At 47.8% G+C, this 20729-nt stretch overlaps 1 protein-coding gene across 4 annotated transcripts in view; it reads right to left on the bottom strand.

Annotated features, from left to right (window-relative positions):
* The window catches only part of RAB3IL1 (RAB3A interacting protein like 1), a 61623-nt gene that overhangs the window by 15757 nt on the left and 25137 nt on the right, over positions 1–20729 (bottom strand). For 2 of the 4 annotated variants that reach the window (XM_073573960.1, XM_073573964.1), the window contains 4 exons: positions 16750–16878; positions 12543–12655; positions 12249–12272; positions 9607–9706 (listed from right to left, as the gene is read on the bottom strand). In XM_073573960.1, coding sequence (XP_073430061.1) covers positions 9607–9706; positions 12249–12272; positions 12543–12655; positions 16750–16878 — 366 coding nt within the window. The remainder of the gene's footprint in view (positions 1–9606; positions 9707–12248; positions 12273–12542; positions 12656–16749; positions 16879–20729) is intronic. The other 2 variants (XM_073573963.1, XM_073573965.1) reach the window with 1 other exon arrangement.

Below are 20729 nucleotides of genomic sequence, written 5' to 3'. Positions count from 1 at the left end.
AGGCTTGCATCCGAGGATGCCTGGGTATGTACGTTATAATGTTTGACAAACGTATGCAAGCTGGACCAGGTAGCTGCTTTGCACACCTGTTCCGCTGAAGCTCGGTGTCGCAGTGCCCATGAAGCACCCACTGCTCGAGCCGAGTGTGCCTTGATCCCTGCCGGAACCGGCGTGCCACTGATTTCATAAGATTCTTGGATCGTCAGGCCAACCCATCTGGCCAAAGTCGCTTTGGACGCAGCGAGCCCCTTCCGCCGCCCTTCTGGGATCACGAATAGAGAGTCTGTCTGGCGGAAAGGTGCTTTCCTTGTCACATACCTCCTAAGAGCTCTTACCAGATCCAAGGTGTGCAATGCCTTTTCTACCCTGTGCACCGGTGCCGGGCAAAACGAGGGTAAAACAATGTCTTCGTTGATATGGAATGCAGAGACAACCTTCGGCAAGAAGGGAGGAGCTGGCCTTAAAACTACCTTATCCTTATAAAAAGTCAGGAACGGCGGCTTACAAGATAAAGCCGCCAATTCCGAAACCCGCCTAATAGATGTAATAGCTACCAGAAAAATGACCTTCCTGGACAGGTAAGGTAAGGAGACTTCTTGTAACGGTTCGAAAGGAGGCTCCTGAAGGGCCCTGAGCACCAAGTTCAGGTCCCATGATTCCGTCGGCGCCTTATAGGGGGGTACTAAATGTGCGACCCCCTGCATAAACGTCCTAACCTGCCAGACCGAAGCGACCTTTCGTTGGAAAAGCACCGACAGGGCCGAGATTTGCGTTCTGAGCGAACTCGGAGCCAATCCTGCGTCCAGCCCTGCCTGCAGAAAAGCCAGTACGTTGGGGATCGAAAAAACCAGAGGAGCCACTCCGCGATCCCTACACCAACGGAAAAAAACTTCCCAAGTCCGATGAAATACTCTCGCCGAGGAAGGCTTTCGGGCACTCACCATCGTGGCCACCACATCGCGCCTGAATCCTGCCTGTGTTAACAGCCAAGATTCAATGGCCACGCCGTCAAACACAGGGCCCCTAAGTTCGGATGGTAGATCGGCCCATGGGACAGCAAGTCCGGCCGATCTGGGAGACGCCAGGGTACGTCCACCACTAGCTGAACCAGATCTGCATACCAGGCCCGCCGAGGCCAGTCTGGGGCCAGCAGAATTGCTGGAACCTTCTCTCTCCTTAACTTTCTGATGACTCTTGGAAGCAGAGGTAGCGGGGGAACAAGTACGGGAGACAAAACTGGCTCCACGGAAGCACCAGAGCGTCTGCTGCGATTGCCTGCGGGTCGAGGGATCGAGCGACGAACCTTTGTACTTTGGCGTTCTCTCTGGATGCCATAAGGTCCACGTCTGGTGTCCCCCACCGTTGGCAGATCTGTTGAAAAACCTCGGGGTGCAGGGACCATTCCCCTGCCGCGACCCCCTGTCGGCTGAGAAAATCTGCCGCCCAGTTTTCGACTCCCGGAATGTGCACCTCTGAAATTACCACGTGGTTCTTCTCGGCCCAACGCAGTACCAGCCCAACCTCGCGCATGGCTGCTTGGCTGCGCGTGCCCCCTTGATGGTTTACATACGCTACTGCTGTAGCATTGTCCGACTGAATGCGCACCGGCCGGTGTCTCAGCAAACACTGAAACTGTTGCAGGGCCAATCGTATTGCCCGTATCTCCAGAATGTTGATCGGGAGAATTACCTCCTGAATGGACCACCGCCCCTGGGCTGTGTGACTCTGGAAAACTGCTCCCCAACCCTGCAGGCTTGCATCGGTCGTCACCACCAACCACTGTTCCGGGGGAAAGGGTTTCCCCTGGACCAGAGACGAGTCGCGAGTCCACCATCGGAGTGATCGTCGGACCAGCGGAGACAAATTGCACCGATGACTGAGGGATAGCAGCCTTCGGTCCCATGCTGACAAGAGCGCATGCTGAAGCGGACGGAGATGGAACTGGGCAAACGGGATTGCCTCCATCGCCGCCACCATTCTGCCCAACACACTCATGCCGTACCGGATGGATCTGGAGCCCGGCTGTAGAAGGTTCCGTACCCCCTGTTTGATCCTTCGCGCCTTGTCCTGAGGGAGGATCACCAGCCCCCGGGAGGTGTTGAAAACCATGCCTAGGAACACGATTCTCTGGGCTGGAACCAAGGACGACTTGTTCCGATTGATCAACCAGCCTAGACGGGCCAGGGTATCCAGCGTGATACTGACATTCTCCTGGCACGCCTGAAACGACGGCCCCTTTACCAAAAGGTCGTCCAGGTAAGGTAGTACCGTTATGCCCCGAGCATGCAGGATGGCCATAACCACCGCCATTATCTTCGTAAAGACTCTGGGGGCAGTGGCCAGACCGAAGGGCAGGGCAACAAATTGAAAATGTCGCCCTCCGATCGCAAAACGCAGGAACCTCTGGTGTGGAGGAAAAATCGGAATGTGCAGATATGCATCCTGCACATCGATCGAGGCCAGGAACTCCCCTGGATCCATGGCTGCAATGACCGAACGGAGGGATTCCATCCGGAACCGCCTGACTCTGATGAATTTGTTCAGGATTTTTAGATCCAGTACTGGCCTTACTGTCCCGTCTTTTTTGGGGACCGAAAACAGGTTGGAGTAAAAACCTTGTGTCTCTTCGCTTTTCGGCACTGGGACAATGACCCCGTTGCGCTGTAGCGTCATTATGGCCTGTAACAAACCCTCCGCCTGCGATTCTGTTCCGGAAAGCCGGGAACGGAAGAATCGCCGTGGCGGGAGTCCGACAAACTCTATCTTGTACCCGGACGATATCAATTCTGCCACCCAAGCGTCGCGTGCCACTGCGACCCAAACGTGGCTGAACCTTAGTAGGCGCCCGCCCACTCTGTCATCCGTAGGTACGAAGCGCCTCGAGTCATTTTGCTGGAGGCTTTTGGGATCTGGCCCCCCTCGTTCTGGGCAAACGGCCTCGGCCTCTACCCAGCGGATTGGCTCTGTAAGAGGTTTGCCTTTCCCTAATCTGACCATCATTTGCGGAGGTGGATGCTCTGGCCGAAGTCCCCCTCCAGGGGTTACGAAAGGGCCGAAAACGCCTCTGTGTCTGCCTGAATGCTGGCCGAGTCCTCTGCTGCGGGAGGAAACTACTCCTCCCCCCTGTGGCTTCTGAGATAAGCTTATCAAGCTTCTCACCGAACAACCGATTGCCCTGAAAAGGCAATGAGGTCAAGGATTTTTTAGAGATAGAATCCGCTTTCCACAATCTCAGCCATAATGCTCGCCTAACGGCGATCGCATTTGCTGCTGCCACAGCAGAACACTCGGCCGCGTCCAGAGAGGCGCTGACGAGAAAATCACTTGCCCCTGAAATCTGATTTGTCACCTCCAAGACCTCCGCAGGCAGATCTCTGTCTTGGAGGGCCTTATGCAGAGCGTCCGCCCATGAAACCATGGCCTTAGCCACCCAAGTAGCCGCAAAGGAGGGGGCCAGGGCCGACCCCGCTGCCTCATACACCGAGCGGGCAAGCCCCTCTATAAGGCGATCAGTTGGGTCCTTGATAGAAGAACCGCTGGGTATCGACAATAGCGATCTTGATGCTAAACGTGATATCGGTGGGTCCACTACTGGCGACTCCACCCATCCTTTATGGAGTTCAGGAGGAAACGGATACTTTGCTTGCAGCGCTTTTTGCATTGCAAAACGCTTATCCGGGTGTTCCCTATGTTTCTGGACTAGCTCCTCGAACTCCGGATGCGTGGCAAACCTTCTATGCGGTCGCCTGGTCTTCTTGAAGGAGACCTTGTGACCTGAGGCCGTGGACACATCGTCCTCGATCTCTAATGTCTGGTTGACTGCCTCAATGAGGCTGTCCACCGAGTCTTGGTATCCTAGGCTTTCTGGATTCCAGGCCTCCTCCTCCTCCTCGCCCTCATCCTGCTCGCTTCCTGAGCTCGGCGATGGGGAACGAGATGCCCTAATACCCGCCGCCGAAGCCCCGGAGGGCCCGGCCGACGGGGAACGAGCTCTCTTGCCATGAGCTTGTCTGGTGCTGGAGCGGCCTCTAACGGTCGGAGGGTCCTGAGACGTGGACGAGCTGTCTTCCGCTGGCAGACCACCATCCTTGTCCCTGCCCGGGCCTCGAAGAGACTCAATTGCCCTTGTAAGGGACATCATAGAGTGTGATAAAGACACCGCCCATTCTGGGGGGTCCTGACCTCTGGGCTCTGCAACAATGGGGGGCTCCTGGGCTCGCTCCGACTCGCAGGCTTCACAAAATTTACCCGGCTGCGCCTTAGGCAGCCTGACCCCACAGGAAACGCAAACAGCGTATAGGAAAGAGTGAGCTTTCCCTTTGCCAGACATATTGCAAGGTAGGGTAGGAGGAGGAGGATAACCCCTTCCTTGACTACTAGTGCGGTACTCGAAACGGGGTTGCACTCATCCACCGGTAATGTCCCACCTTGCGTCTCTTCCACGGGGCGTGCGGCGTTACTCGCCGGGGCACTTGCAGCGCACTCCGGGAGATAGGCGGCGGCTTCCGGCCGCACTTCGGCGAGGAAAAGCGAGGAGGGGGAGGGGGGCGGGAGCTCCCCGGTAACTGTGCGCGCCCGCCGCTCTCCGCCCCCGGAAGTTAGTGGGCGGGGCTTCCGGCTACCCCCGGAAGTCGGCGGGCGGGCGCGCGGAACTCCGGACCTCCCCATACAGCGGGGGCCGCGGCCGCCGACGGGGCTCTGGCCGCACTCTGCGCCCATTAACAAAGGTGAGCCGGGCCGCCGTGGGGGCTCTCTTGTGGTGCTCTCAACCCCATCCCTGGGCAGGGAGGGGGAGGCTACTGCACCGGGACGCTTCGATCCCTTGGCTCACCTGCGCCTCCAACTCCACCCATGGTCTCACTACCTAGGGGTGGTAGGGGCATTAATGAATTCCCACGTTGCAGGAGAGGAACAACGTGGAGGATCACTCACACGTGCTCGCCCGTTGGGGTTCATGGGGAAACCGAATCCTCTTATCAGGATGCGTTGCCGCCTCTTTAAAAAATAACAAAAAAAAATGGTTGTCTGGGGAAAAGTCCCAGATGTGTCCCTCGGTGCGGGAGAGGAAACACGTGGAGGGCTACTCACACGTGGTCGCCCGTTGACGATTTGGGGAGATCGGACCCTCTCTATAGGATCCGTCGCCCCTATCTTATCTTCATAGAAAGGGAAGAAAAAAAAAAAAAAAAAAGCTAGTCTGGAGCTCCAGACTGCGTGTGCCTCCATCAGACACTAAGCAAAAAACTGAGTTACGCCCGGTCTGGGGGCGAGGGTGTATGCGGCGGAGGAGGAGCTAACTCTTTTTTTGTATACTTAGTGTCAGCCTCCAGACGGCAGAAGCACACACCCACAGTCTCTGTGTCCCCCAATGAGTCGAAGGAGAAAGATGATTTTTCACCAACAATACATCTGATATCAAACATACAAGGATCTCTTTTTTCAGCAGTCTATAACCTGTATGCCCATATTAATTGTTTAGATAGGTCACATGTGGTGACAGATTCCCTTTAAGGTGGACAGTATGGAATCCATATACCACAGAAGGCTTATTTTTGGTACAGTATGGTTAGATAATTTTATGCAGAGGGCATTTTAAAAACACTTATGTTTAAGGGCACTGTGTGTGGATTTGCTGCAGAACACCGGAGAAGAAGGAGGTCTGCAGAGAAAAGCTGTGGATGCGAAAAGTCATCATGTCATCTAGACAAAAAAGAGATGAAACGACAGAGATGACTCCAGAGGAAGATATACTCTATAAGGTACCTGGATGTAAATATTTGTGATAATCCCTGCGTCTCATCCATACTGTGATGAAGGCTGTTTACAACAACTCCCAGTATCTCCTTACCATTGTTATGGACATAATGGAAGTTTTGGGATCTTAGGTTCATGCGATACAATTGTTTATGAGCTGACTTGACATTACAATTGATCGCTGTATTAAACTTGGTTCTTGTACTCAAGTACTTATGATTCTTGTGTAGTATTAATGTACTTGTGTTTCTGGTGATGTATTCATGCACTGATGGTGGTTGTGGTGACGTATTTATTTACTGATGATGTTTCTGGTGCCATATTCATGTACTATTGATTGCTCTGATACTCAAACTATGTACTGATGTTGATTTTGGTTTCATATTCTGACATGTACTGAATGTGACAGAGTCAGCTCCTGCTGAGTCGATTTCTAGAATGGACCCTCTGGGTTGTGGCACCCACCCACCTAGGGCGAGCTGACCTTGTGAGGAACCACCCCCTATACAGGAAGTGTCAGGGGCAAGACCAAGGGGGTGAGTCACCATGACTGCTGGAACCAGACGGCCGGCTCAAGGAAGACATGGATGTAAGTGTCTGGCAACAGGGAACGTGCAGGGTACAAGACATAACAAAGCATGGTCACAGGGTTTCTTCAATAAAGCGTGGTCTCAGGGTTTAATCAGGAACAAGATGTGATAACAAGGACAAAGTGAAACATAGCAAGGTGCGTGCGTTGGCACGCCAAGGTCCAAGGCATGATACGTGCTAGGTGGCACGCCAGGGTTCTGGCAAGGGCTAGATGGCATCGGACTCCGGACATCTGGCAGCGATCGACAGGCTCCGGACATCAGGCTGCGGACATAAGCTCCGGACATCAGGCCGCAGTCATGAGGATCCGGACCTCTGGTAGCGATCGGCAGGCTCCGGGCATCCGGCAGGCAAGCCAGGATTCAGGCAAGGAGGCACGCCAGAGTTTAAGACATGGTGCGTGTTAGGAGACACGCCATGGTCCAAGGCAGGGTGCGTGCTAGGGGCACACCAGGGTCCAAGGCAGAGTTCAAGGCAGGATGCGTGCTAGGAGACACTCCAGGGTCCAAGGCAAGGAGAGTGCTAGGAGACACGCCAGGGTTCAAGATTCAAGGCGGGGTGTGTTCTAGAGGACACGCCAGGGTTCAGGCTAGGGCCTGTGCATGTTAAGAGACACGCCAGGGTTCAGGCTAAGGACTGTGCGTGCTAGAGGGCATGCCAGGGTTCAGGCTAAGGCCTGTGCGTGCTAGAGGGCATGCCAGGGTTCAGGCTAGGGCCTGTGCATGCTAGGAGGCACGCCAGGGTTCATGGCAGGCCCTGTGCGTGATTTATAGAAGCACAGGGAGGTATGCCAAGGAGCAGGCTAGGGCCTGCGCGTGCCAGGAGGCACGCTATGCACAGTGCTGGGACAGCGTGAGTGCAAGGAATCACAGAGAGCACGGCTGGGGCACTGGATAGATGCTCGGACTGAGGCACAGACAGGCGGGCACGGCTGAGGCACAACAGGCAGACACAGCTAAGTCACTGGCCGACGAGCATGGCTGAGGCACAAGCAGACGGGCACGGCTGAGGCACAAACAGGTGGACGAGGCAAGGCCTGGCGCGTGCAAAGGGCACGTGGAGAAACAAGGCAAAGTAAAGCACAGAACAAGGAGCGGAACGTATGCTGAAGCACAGAGCCGGGTACAAGAAAGAGAAGCAGAGCGTATGCTAGAGCCCAGAGCCGGGTCAGAGACATAGAGCAGAGTACAGACAGGTAGCGTAACGTATGCTGAGGCACAGAGTACAAGGGTAAAAGGGTAAAGCGGAGCGTATGCCAGAGCACAGAGCCAGGTATATGGCAAAGCACAGAGTACAAGACAAGACTTGTGGGAGCACGGAAGCTCAGAATACAAAGATAAGGCTTAAAGCAGAGTATATGGCCAAAGCGCATACAGACCGCACGGAGAGGCACAGTACGGAAACAGGTTTGTGCAAGAGAGCACGATAGGGCAGAGCAAAGGAAGGAAGTAGAGCTTGTGCTAAAGGAGCACAATAAGACAGAGTACAGGGAAGGCACACGAGGCTAGATACAGGAAACGAGACAAGGTACAAGACACCAGATGAAGACAGGACACCAGACGAAGTACAGGATAAAGGACTAACACAGGACACCAGACGAAGTACAAGCACAGAGCGTGTGCGAAGAAGCACAACAGGGCAGAGTGCAGGGGCACAGAATACAGGGAGCAACCGAGCAGACCAAACAGCCTAGCAGGGAAGCAACACGATACTCAGGCCCCGACCATAGGATGGGGCGGACTGATACAGGGCATTAGCACCTGGACTTCCAGGTCAGAACCATGAGGGGAACTTCCGGGTCAGGTCCTCCAGAACCATAGAGCGGATCGCTGGGTCAGGTCCTCCTGGACCAGAGAGAGGATCACATGGTCGGGTCCTCCAAGACTATAGAGAGGATTGCTGGGTCAGGTCCTCCTGGACCATAGAGAGGATCACATGGTCGAGTCCTCCAAGACTATAGAGAGGATTGCTGGATCAGGTCCTCCTGGACCATAGAGAGGACCACAGCAGGCAGAGCAGAGACAGGCATGCACACAGCAACGACATGCAGCCATGAGGTAAAGCACACATGAGCACAGCAACGGCATGCAGCCATTGTGAGGTACGCGTGCACACTTGCGATGGCGCACAGCCATGAGATGAAGCAAATGTGCGCACAAGCAATGGCGTATAGCCATGAGGTAGAGCACGCGTGTGCACCGGCAACGGCAGGCAGCCATGAGATGAGGTGCGCATGCACACTGCTCCAGGGGTCATGCAGCATAACAGACATGACAGGCATGACACTGATGATGGTTCTGGTGATGAATATATCACTAGAATCATCATCACTACATGAATACATCACCAGAACAACCATCACTACATGAATATATCACCAATCCAGAATACACCAGAACCACCATCAGTACATAAATACACCACCAGAACTGCAATCAGTTTTGCGCAAGCTGTATTTGTTGCATGATGGGTGCAAAGACTAGAAAACATCCCTTTATCTATGATGGGGGTTGTCAAACAAAAATTAAACTGTCAATCCAAATATGTAATTTATCTAAAAACATGCTGCTGTAACTAACAATATGTAGGGAGAAGAACGTAAGCGCTTCACAATAGATTCAACAGACACAGATCTAATACAAAAAAATAAGTTTATTCAACACAGTTTATCAAGACTCTGCATTTTTTTTCATCCTAACCACAAAAATCCCATATCCATAATACCTATAGTACAAATACCCAAAGACACATTAAAACATATTAAATCTACTAAAAAAAGAGAGAGAGATCTGGATATACAACCTGAAATATTACATCCATTCGTACGACCTTACATCTAAATGAAATAATGATGACAGAAGCCATTCTGTGCTGATGGGGAAAGGAAGACGCCAGCTGGATTAAAGAACTGCATCTCATTGGCTACTGTACAAACTGTTACAAATTACTAACTACTATTTCCTACAAATATAGACACATTAATAATGAAAGGACACTTGAATTTCCATTTCTTCTATTAAATTAATTCTCCCTTCAATTATTTTGAACCCAATTAACCTTCTAATGATGCAGCGATAATAATGGATTTAATCTGTATAACGTTTATGTCTGTATAATCTACTTTTCTGTCATTTTTAAAATAGAATTAATTTACTTGTACTATGATGAATTTAATATTTAACCAATACTCATACAAACAAAAAGCTTTACAGAGTTAGGGAACACAGATGGAAGTGCTCCCTTCTTTTATCAAGCACTTACCCTGTACCGGCAGGATGGTGAGATGAAGTAAGAATTCCCAGAGTCCCCCAGCTTAATGCGGTGGCGGCATGAACGTGACAAACCGGTGAGTGCACATTTCCTAAAAGGAAATAAATCAGCAGAAATGTAAGATTCTAGATATGTGTTACTGTAAATTGTAAAGATACGAAGGTGGGAAAGGCTTCTTATAAATAAAAAAAACTAGTCATTCTGAGTGCTTAGCCCTTTTCCTCCGCAGTCAATTTTCATTTTTGCGCTTTGATTTTTTTCCTCTAAATGTGCAGTCAGTCGGCTGTATTACTCGCGCAAGGATTGCATTGCAATGCTTGGACTGGCCGTCGGCTCTTCTGACCTCAGCGTGACAGCCTGCATGTCTATGCAGCTGTCACGCTTAGGTGTGGAATGCCACTGGCCAGTCCGAGTTTTGCGATGCAATCCTCACGAGACTAATATGGCCGACTGACTGCGCACTAATCACTAATTAGAAATATCAGCAGAGAGGGTGTTGTTCTCAGATCTGGAGAGGAAAGGGAATGAAGTAACTAAAGTCTTATGGATAGCAGAGAAAACAGGCTATAGACAAGGAGAAAATCACATGGAGAGGAAATATAAGTGTTTCAGCAGGTTGCAGGATGCAGTGACGGACAGGAGGCAGAGCAAGGGTTAACAGTTTTACTTAGCAGAGGTATACTCCACGCAGGGAGGCAAACAGTTAAAGGGAGGATAAAAAACAGATCAAATTGCAAAGGATTTGCAGAGTTAAGAGACAGTGAATCAGGTCATGGCAGTTCTTATGAATCACTTAACGTGGCAGTAATTCCTCATGCTATGAAGTAAATAGCACCAACAATGGCTGGCGCGGTGCTTGTCCAGGAAGGTCCTGTAGTCATTGAGGATCTGACTTCTGGCGGCAGCGGTTGATCTCCGGTACCTTTCGCTGAGCCCCTAGTCCATGAACATATGCGGCCAGAGCAAACAAGGCTGCAGTACTGCCAGGGTCTCCCATGAGCAGGAAGATATATACTGGTAATGTGGGCTGAAAACGTCTGTCTAGTACCCGGTTCTCTCTTTGCGGCATGTGTGCTGTACTCAGGGTCACGAAGCATACGGCACCACGTTCTCTGTCAGCTACCGGGCGCGCTGCTCTTCTCTTTCTATGCTGCGCGCTGCCTGTTCCTGCCAAGACTGAAGCGCTGACAACAGCTGGCGCGATGCTTCTCCAACGAGATCCTGCAGACCACAGTCTGAGGACGAGGACAGCAGCGAATAGTCCTGAACTCCGCTCTGGCTCTTAGGCTGGCATGCGGCGCTTAGCTGAACAGGGCTCCTGGCTCTTTCCTTATTACTGCAGTGGGCTCCATCAGTGTCCCGGCATTAGATTGACCATGTGTCATTGCCGTCCGGCTGCGCACTCCTCGGACCCCGATGCGCAAGCACCTTGACTCTTACCACCGGCGGGAAACTGCCCGACCCTGCAGGTGCTTTTACTTATAACCGCGCCCCAGCTTCCAGGTCAGAGCCCCTATTGTGATAAACAAATTATTTACACACCTATTTAAATGTGTGTAAATAATTTGTTTATCACAACAACATGACATGATTGTTTCATACCAATGGAGATCTGATGGGTCAGTTGAGACATTTTTTTGGATATGGTTTCACATCAGATAATTATACCTGATCCTAAACGCATCACATTTAATGTCAGTAATGAGGGAACACATGGGAAGCTCTTTTGACATGAAATAAACAATATCGATAGCGTTAATTATTACATTTACAGTGATACCTTCTCCATAAACAATAATTAATAATAATTGGATTTTAGTCTTTGCACCAGTCGTGGGATTAACCAACAATCTAGCAGTGACCCCGGCCATACAACAGTGATACAAGCATTGGGCTGACGCTTATATCTCCCGACTGCGCTATGGACATGAAAGCTGGGCTTGGCCAAGGATTGTGTTCTCTATGGGGAGAGCGTCTTTAGATGCCTTTAGACTGGAGCAAATAGATCTGCATTATGGAAAAAGAAAAATGGCCAACTACATTGGGTCCTCTAACGAGTAGTTCCCCCAAATGTCTGAAAAAACAAAACTGGTTAATCAAATCAGCAATGCCTTTAGATCAGGGGTGGGGAATCTTTTTTCTGCCAAGGGCCATTTGGATATTTATACAATCCTTCGGGGGCCGTACAAACTCCGCCCACAAAGTACATCCTGACTCTGGCACTGGTTTCATGACTTAATCTTTCATTGGCATGCCCTTCAGTGTTCAGTAGTGAACACTGCGTGTGTGTACTAACAGAGCAAGAAGAAATTAATGAGCTTGTGGTAATCAAAATACAGCTCCCTGACCAAGAATGCAGTTCCTGAGAATCTGATCGGGGGCCTGATAAAAGGTCATCGAGGGCCGTAAATGGCCCTGGGGCCTGAGGTTCCCCACCCCTGCTTTATAGGAATAGAAGATTGCTCTAATGCCAGGAGCATGCATGTTATCTGTGATAGAATACGCAGGAAAGTACAGATTAGTGATGCACCTTATTAGTTCTTTAGTTACTGGAGTAGCAACAATCAAAAAAGCCATTCACTTATTATCACAGCTCATCAGTGGGTTAATACAAGTCTCCTTTCTGAACTTACATTAAAATCTCCACCCGACTCCCACTGAAAGGGAAAACAGAAAAACAAAAATATGGCAGCGGTCAGCGGCAGACTACACGATTGGCCCCAACATGATCTAGCGCCAAAGGCAGAACTGTAGGAGATACGGAGGTAGCACCGGGGACCCGAAAAGGTCTCCAAAAGCCTCTCTGCCACATAAGACACCAGTATTATAAGCGTCACATGGTAAATGACAGATTTTACAAGTTACCCCGCCATGCAGAGAATTGTATTTTTCTCTTCAGCATTAGTTAGATTTTTCGATGTAGTTACCTGGGTCCTCCACATTCCACGGCTGATGCTTTCACAATGGGTAGAGTTGGTTGTGTCACAGGCTCTACCGATAAAGTGTTATCTTCTATAGCAATGAGAACCTGCTCCGACAGCTGTGAAATGTAAAAAATAAGTAAAGAAATGAAATATATATATATATATATATATATATATATATATATATATATATATATAATATATATACATACACAGGGTGGGCCATTTATATGAATACACCTAAATAAAATGGGAATGGTTGGTGATATCAACTTCCTGTTTGTGGCACATCAGTATATGAGAGGGGGAAACTTTTCAAGATGGGTGGTGACCATGGCGGTAGTTTTGAAGTCGGCCATTTTGGATCCAACTTTATGTTCTCCAATGGGAAGAGGGTCATGTGACACATCAAACTTATTGAGAATTTCACAAGAAACAATGGTGTGCTTGGTTTTAGCGTAACTTTATTCTTTCATGAGTTATTTACAAGTTTATGACCACTTATAAAATGTGTTCAAAGTGCTGCCCATTGTGTTGGATTGTCAATGCAACCCTCTTCTCCCCCTCTTGACAAACTGATAGCAACACCGCAGAAGAAATGCTAGCACAGGCTTCCAGTATCCGTTGTTTCAGATGCTGCACATCTCGTATCTTCACAGCATAGACAATTGCCTTCAGATGACCACAAAGATAAAAGTCTAAGGGGATCAGATCAGGAGACCTTGGTGGCCATTCAACTGGCCCTCGATGACCAATCCACTTTCCAGGAAACTGTTCATGTAGGAATGCTCGGACCTGACAACCATAATTGATGGTATGGTGTGGTATATGGGGTACAAAGATAGTGGGGCCATTCTTCATCAATGGAAACCTCGATGCCACTGGATATCTGAAATTGCTACATGATGATGCGTTTCCCTCTTTGTGCAGTGAATATGGCACGTTCCCTGAGTTTTTCCAGCAAGATGGTGCACCACCACATTATGGGTGTCAGGTCCGAGCATTCCTACAATGAATCTGACCCCCTTAGACTAGCATTTCTTCTGCGGTGTTGCCATCAGTATGTTAAGAGTGGGAGAAGAGGGTTGCATTGACAATCCAACACAATGGGCAGCTGTTGTGAATTCTCTCACTGGCTTCCCTCTGGTGATTACTGAAGATAGTGGAGCTGGTCAGATTGAGAGTTCTCTTTCTGGGCTCCCTCCGGTGGTTACTGGAGGTAGTGGAGATGATCTGATTGACAGAGGCTTGCCACCTGATAATGAGGAAGACGATTGGAGATCTGGGGTTTCTGATTGGGATTTAAGACAGCTGACTCCCTCTATCCCTGCTGGTGATTTTCTTCCTGTGCCTCCTGAGGTCTGATGTCTCCTGCTCTTTCCCTGCATGTTCAACTAAGTGGTTCATTTGCTATTCTGTTTGCATTTGATCTGGTTTTGTTGATCTCTGCTTTGTGCGGGTCAGCTAGCTCTGGCTGGGGCTGTGCTGAATCACCGCCCATATGTTACTGCATGTGCCAGTTTGTTTTGTCCCCTTTTATATTGGTCTCTTTATGTTTTGCTTTCAGAATATACCAGAGTGCAGATATAGTGGGGGCGAAGTCGTGCAACCTCAATGTTTTTGTGCATCAGACGTGTTGGACTTTTTGCAGGGTTTTTTGCGTGATTGCAGACAGTGTCTTTCCTTTCCTGTCCTGTCTAGTCAGTGTGGGCCCCACTGTTTGCTCAGTCTATTTTTCTGCCTGCGTTTGTGTTTTCATCTTGTCTCACCAACAATATATGTTTGGGGGCAATCTATTCCTTTGGGGTCTGCTCCTGGGCAGTTTAGATTGCCCCTTTCTTGCTTTAGGCTTAGTTAGCTCTCCGGCTGTGCCGAGGCATCTGGGATCATCGTAGGTTCATTCCATGGCTACTGCTAGTTGTGTGGACAGGATCAGGGGTCTGCAATCCGCTTAGTTACCAACCTCTCTGGTTTTCTGTGGCTTAGCCTAGCCTGCTATCCTCCTCGGTAACCCATTCATAACAGGCAGCACTTTGAACACATTTTTTAAGTGGTCATAAACTTGTAAATAACTCATGAAAGAATAAAGTTACGTTAAAACCAAGCACACCATTGTTTTTCTTGTGAAATTCTCAATACGTTTGAAGTGTCACATGACCCTCTTCCCATTGGGAAAAATAAAGTTGGATCCAAAATGGCTGACTTCAAAATGACCACCATGGTCACCACACATCTTGAAAGTTTCCCCCCCTCACATATACTAATGTGCCACAAACAGGAAGCTGATATCACCAACTATTCCCATTTTATTTAGGTGTATCCATATAAATGGCCCACCCTGCATATACAGTATATACAGTATATAGTATATGTATCACCCATATCTAAGTGATATATTCGTAGTAATATAGATTGATGAACTAACACATGTTCCTTGGTGCATCCAGCTAAGTATCAGGTATACTTTCATTTAGAGCTTCACCTATACTTTGCAATGTTAAACACATACGGTACACGGGTGGCACACGGATACATTCTATATGGAACCATAGCCTTGTATTGGCCCTTGGCATCCATGCTGCCGGTAAAAAATGTATATGTGCAGAGCAGCATAGATTATAATGGGGACATGTGCTGTCCATGAAAAAAACGGATGCCACACATACTGGAAACACGGGCATGTGAAGGAAGCCTAAGGCCAAATTCACACGTTCAGTATTTGGTCAGTATTTTACATCAGTATTTATACGCCAAAATCATGAAAGGAACAATCAGAGGAAAAGTATAATAGAAACACGTCACCACTTCTGTATTTATCACCCACTCCTGGTTTTGGCTTACGGGTACTGATGGAAAATACTGACCAGATACTGATCGAGTGAACATGGCCTAATGGCCTAATAGAAGCATAAACTTCGACCAGACAGTGACAAATTAATCACAGTGGCGCATGCTGTGCATTAGATATGGCACATTTTGCATGGAGTTAGACACTTCACTATTACTTATACCAATTTTTAGCTAATAATAATAATTTTATTCTATAGCGCCAACATATTCTACAGCACTATACAGTTAAGCGATGACATGAATGGAGAATACAAAGTATCACATAGTTCTCCAGTTACAAGAGGAGTGAAGGCAGTGCTGCTCCCAAGCTTAAAATCTATAAGGAAATGTGGGGATGCAATAGGTAGAATGTGATGTCGTGCGGTCTGGCCATCATTATAATAAGTGGGGGCTGTGATATAAAGCTGCATGATCCGGTCATCAGCCAGGATCTGTCTCGGGACAGTTACCAAGTGCCTTTGGGGATGTGGAGACAGATGAAAAAGAGAGACCAGATTCTAAGAAAAATTTGGAAGGGAACAGGGAGCGTTAGATTAGTGAAGTGAGGTGATAGGCCTATCTAAAGAGATGTGTTTTTAGAGCATGCTTAAAAATGTGGGGCCTAGGTATTAGTTAGATCATCCGGGGCGGGGTAGTGCATTCCAGAGAACTGGTGCAGCACAAGAGAAGTCTAAGGCTGGTTTCACATTTGCGCTTTATAGCGCAGCGACGGCCTGCGCACGGCCGCCGCTAAGCCCCGCCCCCTGCCGGCTCCCTGCCCGCCCCTTCCGGTCATCGCCGCCTACTAGCGCACATGGACGCTTGCGATCTGCGCACCCTATCTTTAGCATAGGGTGCGCAGATCACGCGCTGGCCGTGCGCTAGTAGGATTTTGCCGTGCGCTGCGCACTTCTGAAGGTGCGCCCGTGTGCGCCGAACGCAGCATGTTGCATTTCGGCGCACTCGGCGCACCTTCAAAAGTGCGCAGCGCACGGCAAAATCCTGCTAGCGCACGGCCAGCGCACGATCTGCGCACCCTATGCTAAAGATAGGGTGCGCAGATCGCAAGCGCCCATGTGCGCTAGTAGGCAGCGATAACCGGATGGGGCAGGCAGGGAGCCGGGCTTAGCGGCGCCGTGCGCTGCAGGAAATAAACGCTAGTGTGAAACTAGCCTTAATTATCTTAAGCTTGCCATACACATACCATAACTATCAGCCAAACGTTATCAGGCTGACAGCTCCTACAATGTAGAATAGTACGATAGCATATATTATTAAAAAAAACAATCGGGAAGAAAATGTACTGGCCAGACCGGTCTTTTTATCTCCTTTGCAGTTGGTGGGACATAGAATGGAATTTGGTTTCAAAATCTGCACTCACCTCTTTTTTTGCAAAGTCCAAGCATAGATTAATATCTTCTTGGTAGATACGGGACAAAAAGGGACAGGATTTGTCAAGTGTTGGGTTCTCTTTCCACTCCATAAACTCTGAGTATAGTATGGTGTCCACCTGAAGCAGCAGCACAAATGTGCAATGTGAATTACTATGAATTGATTACTGTTTTTGCAGTGTGCCAACACAGAACTAGTTTAAAGCAGCCGACTTTATTTCCTTTAACCATAGAACCATAGGTATATCTACGCTTTCTTTACCCAAGGTATATTAAGTTTGTAGCGCCAACCCTGTAGCTAAATATCATGACACAACGCAGAGAGGCCTGTTGGCTATGCACCTACTTTATGAACCAGTCCAAACCCAAAACACCTCAATGGTTGGTCAGCTACCAGAGTCCAAATTCTGAATATCTATGGAGACTAGACATAGCCGGGATGATGAAACAAAATGTATATAATAAATTATGCAAGTTTCAAGAAATCACACCTGTATTGTTCATAGTATGAAAAATTATTATTTTTTTTTTTTACTCTCATTCCTCCAGAAGAAGGAACATCAAAATACACATTGGGGTGGATGATCATCATCCACTGGTCTGCGTATATAGGTTTTTCCTTTTACTTCAATAGGTACGTTTGTGGGTCACTTATCAAATACAGTCTCTATGTAACACAGATCTCTGCTTGTTATTATATATGTGTTGAATACATAGAGACATGATTTACATACAGTGGGGAAAAAAAGTATTTAGTCAGTCAGCAATAGTGCAAGTTCCACCACTTAAAAAGATGAGAGGCGTCTGTAATTTACATCATAGGTAGACCTCAACTATGGGAGACAAACTGAGAAAAAAAAATCCAGAAAATCACATTGTCTGTTTTTTTTTCATTTTATTTGCATATTATGGTGGAAAAGAAGTATTTGGTCAGAAACAAGCAATCAAGATTTCTGGCTCTCACAGACCTGTAACTTCTTCTTTAAGAGTCTCCTCTTTCCTCCACTCATTACCTGTAGTAATGGCACCTGTTTAAACTTGTTATCAGTATAAAAAGACACCTGTGCACACCCTCAAACAGTCTGACTCCAAACTCCACTATGGTGAAGACCAAAGAGCTGTCAAAGGACACCAGAAACAAAATTGTAGCCCTGCACCAGGCTGGGAAGACTGAATCTGCAATAGCCAACCAGTTTGGAGTGAAGAAATCAACTGTGGGAGCAATAATTAGAAAATGGAAGACATACAAGACCACTGATAATCTCCCTCGATCTGGTGCTCCACGCAAAATCCCACCCCGTGGGGTCAGAATGATCACAAGAACGGTGAGCAAAAATCCCAGAACCACGCGGGGGGACCTAGTGAATGAACTGCAGAGAGCTGGGACCAATGTAACAAGGCCTACCATAAGTAACACACTATGCCACCATGGACTCAGATCCTGCAGTGCCAGACGTGTCCCACTGCTTAAGCCTGTACATGTCCGGGCCCGTCTGAAGTTTGCTAGAGAGCATTTGGATGATCCAGAGGAGTTTTGGGAGAATGTCCTATGGTCTGATGAAACCAAACTGGAACTGTTTGGTAGAAACACAACTTGTCGTGTTTGGAGGAAAAAGAATACTGAGTTGCATCCATCAATCACCATACCTACTGTAAAGCATGGTGGTGGAAACATCATGCTTTGGGGCTGTTTCTCTGCAAAGGGGCCAGGACGACTGATCCGGGTACATGAAAGAATGAATGGGTCCATGTATCGTGAGATTTTGAGTGCAAACCTCCTTCCATCAGCAAGGGCATTGAAGATGAAACGTGGCTGGGTCTTTCAACATGACAATGATCCAAAGCACACCGCCAGGGCAACGAAGGAGTGGCTTCGTAAGAAGCATTTCAAGGTCCTGGAGTGGCCTAGCCAGTCTCCAGATCTCAACCCTATAGAAAACCTTTGGAGGGAGTTGAAAGTCCGTGTTGCCAAGCGAAAAGCCAAAAACATCACTGCTCTAGAGGAGATCTGCATGGAGGAATGGGCCAACATACCAACAACAGTGTGTGGCAACCTTGTGAAGACTTACAGAAAACGTTCGACCTCTGTCATTGCCAACAAAGGATATATCACAAAGTATTGAGATGAAATTTTGTTTCTGACCAAATACTTATTTTCCACCATAATATGCAAATAAAATGAAAAAAAAACAGACAATGTGATTTTCTGGATTTTTTTTTCTCAGTTTGTCTCCCATAGTTGAGGTCTACCTATGATGTAAATTACAGACGCCTCTCATCTTTTTAAGTGGTGGAACTTGCACTATTGCTGACTGACTAAATACTTTTTTGCCCCACTGTATATTACACATATTGGCCTCAGACACTTTAGCCAGTATAAAGATATGCTATATAAGTATAATGGATAGTTAGAATGTATATGCAAAGTTTGCTCAGCAGACTGTGTGTGTCTGCATGTTCTTAAAGGGAATCTGTTAGCAGGGTTTTAATATTTAATCTGAGAGGAGCATAATATAGGGCACAAGCACCTGATTACAGGGATGTGTCGCTTATTAGGCTGTTTGCTGTAGATTCAATACAATCAGTATTTTATCAGCAGGAGATTAACACTATAGGACTACAGCTCATGTGCCAGGCAGACATGTTAATGTGTGTGACCCCTCCCCCACTACTGATTGGGAGCTTGCTCACAATTTACACATGAAGCTGCCAGTCAGAGGTGTGGGCGGAGATATACACAGTCCAAACATTCTTAGTCTGCTACATCTACATTAGACAAGCAAGGATTCTATCACAACTATACCAAACAGTCCAGTAAGTGAAATATTCCCGGAATCAGGCATTCTTGCCCTACATTATGCTGCTCTCAGATTATATAGCAAAAACCTGCCAACAGATTCCCTTTAATATGATATGATACAAGTTCAAACTAATAAAAGAAAATTATTATCTAATACTAATTGCTTGGTGTGAACCCTTATTCTTATAGGTAGTTGATTCATATATTTTTCAGTGAAAAAGGGGCTTTTTAATACTTGTAAATGACCAAAAAGCAACAATAATATTCACAAAGAAACCATTAGGGATCATAAGTTGCCTTAAATTGTAAAAATTGTCCAGATGTAATCAGTTAAACAAAGGTAAATGGCCTAGCCGATCATATTCAGATAGTTATTGTCACAGATTTACTGCAACAGAGAAGGGCCAGAAGACCATGGTGTCTTATTTCAGGAACTCCTGCACTGATAAGAAGCACTTCTCCATGGTGTTAAACAGTGCAGGTTTCTGCTAGCAGTGTAGTGGTTAATCTGATTGGTTGAGAGCTCTTGGAGCTTTCCTGCTTTGATGGTCTCAGCTGTTCAGTGTTGGCCACTGCTCTCTGCTATATATACTCACCTCTGGCAAACAGGCATTGTCAGTGTTAGTTTCATACTTCCTAGTTCTGGAGTTGTAGGTGTTGGTTGCTGGAGGTGCAGTTGGGAGAGTTGTTCATAAGACTGTTGATTGGTGTTTGTCTGTGTGCACTTCCTCATCCTCTCCTGTTTGGTTTATCCTTTCTTAACTCCACTGCGTTCCGCTTTGTTGTTTGTGAGTGCATGTTTGTATGGTTGGTATTATCATTTATCCCTGTACGTCTTCCCTTGTTAGTCTGGTTTGTGTATTCTTATACACTACAAGTCCCCACTTCCTTGGATGGGGGAGGGGACAGAAAAAGGCTGATTTAAAAGCTCAGCAAGGCACGTAGCCCCAGTGTCTTTACCATCAGACGTAATCCAGAGAGAAGGGATAGCAAGGGCGACCCTAGCTTTAGGGATAGGGAAGGAGCCACTTGGAGGTAAAGAAAGCAGAAAAGGTGATCATGTCAAGTCAGATCAGTTGTATAAAGTAGAAGGCAAATGTCAAGAGGTACATAAACTAAAAATGGGATACTCTATTGCAACTATACATGAGCTACTTAGTCACAGTTTCC

This window comes from Dendrobates tinctorius, unplaced genomic scaffold, assembly GCF_039654945.1.
Source record: "Dendrobates tinctorius isolate UK_male_01 unplaced genomic scaffold, ASM3965494v1 ptg000037l, whole genome shotgun sequence".
NCBI classification, from domain to species: Eukaryota; Metazoa; Chordata; class Amphibia; order Anura; family Dendrobatidae; genus Dendrobates; species Dendrobates tinctorius.
The sequence above is the reverse complement of the archived record's forward strand: the minus strand, read 5'-3'. Positions and strand labels throughout refer to the sequence as shown.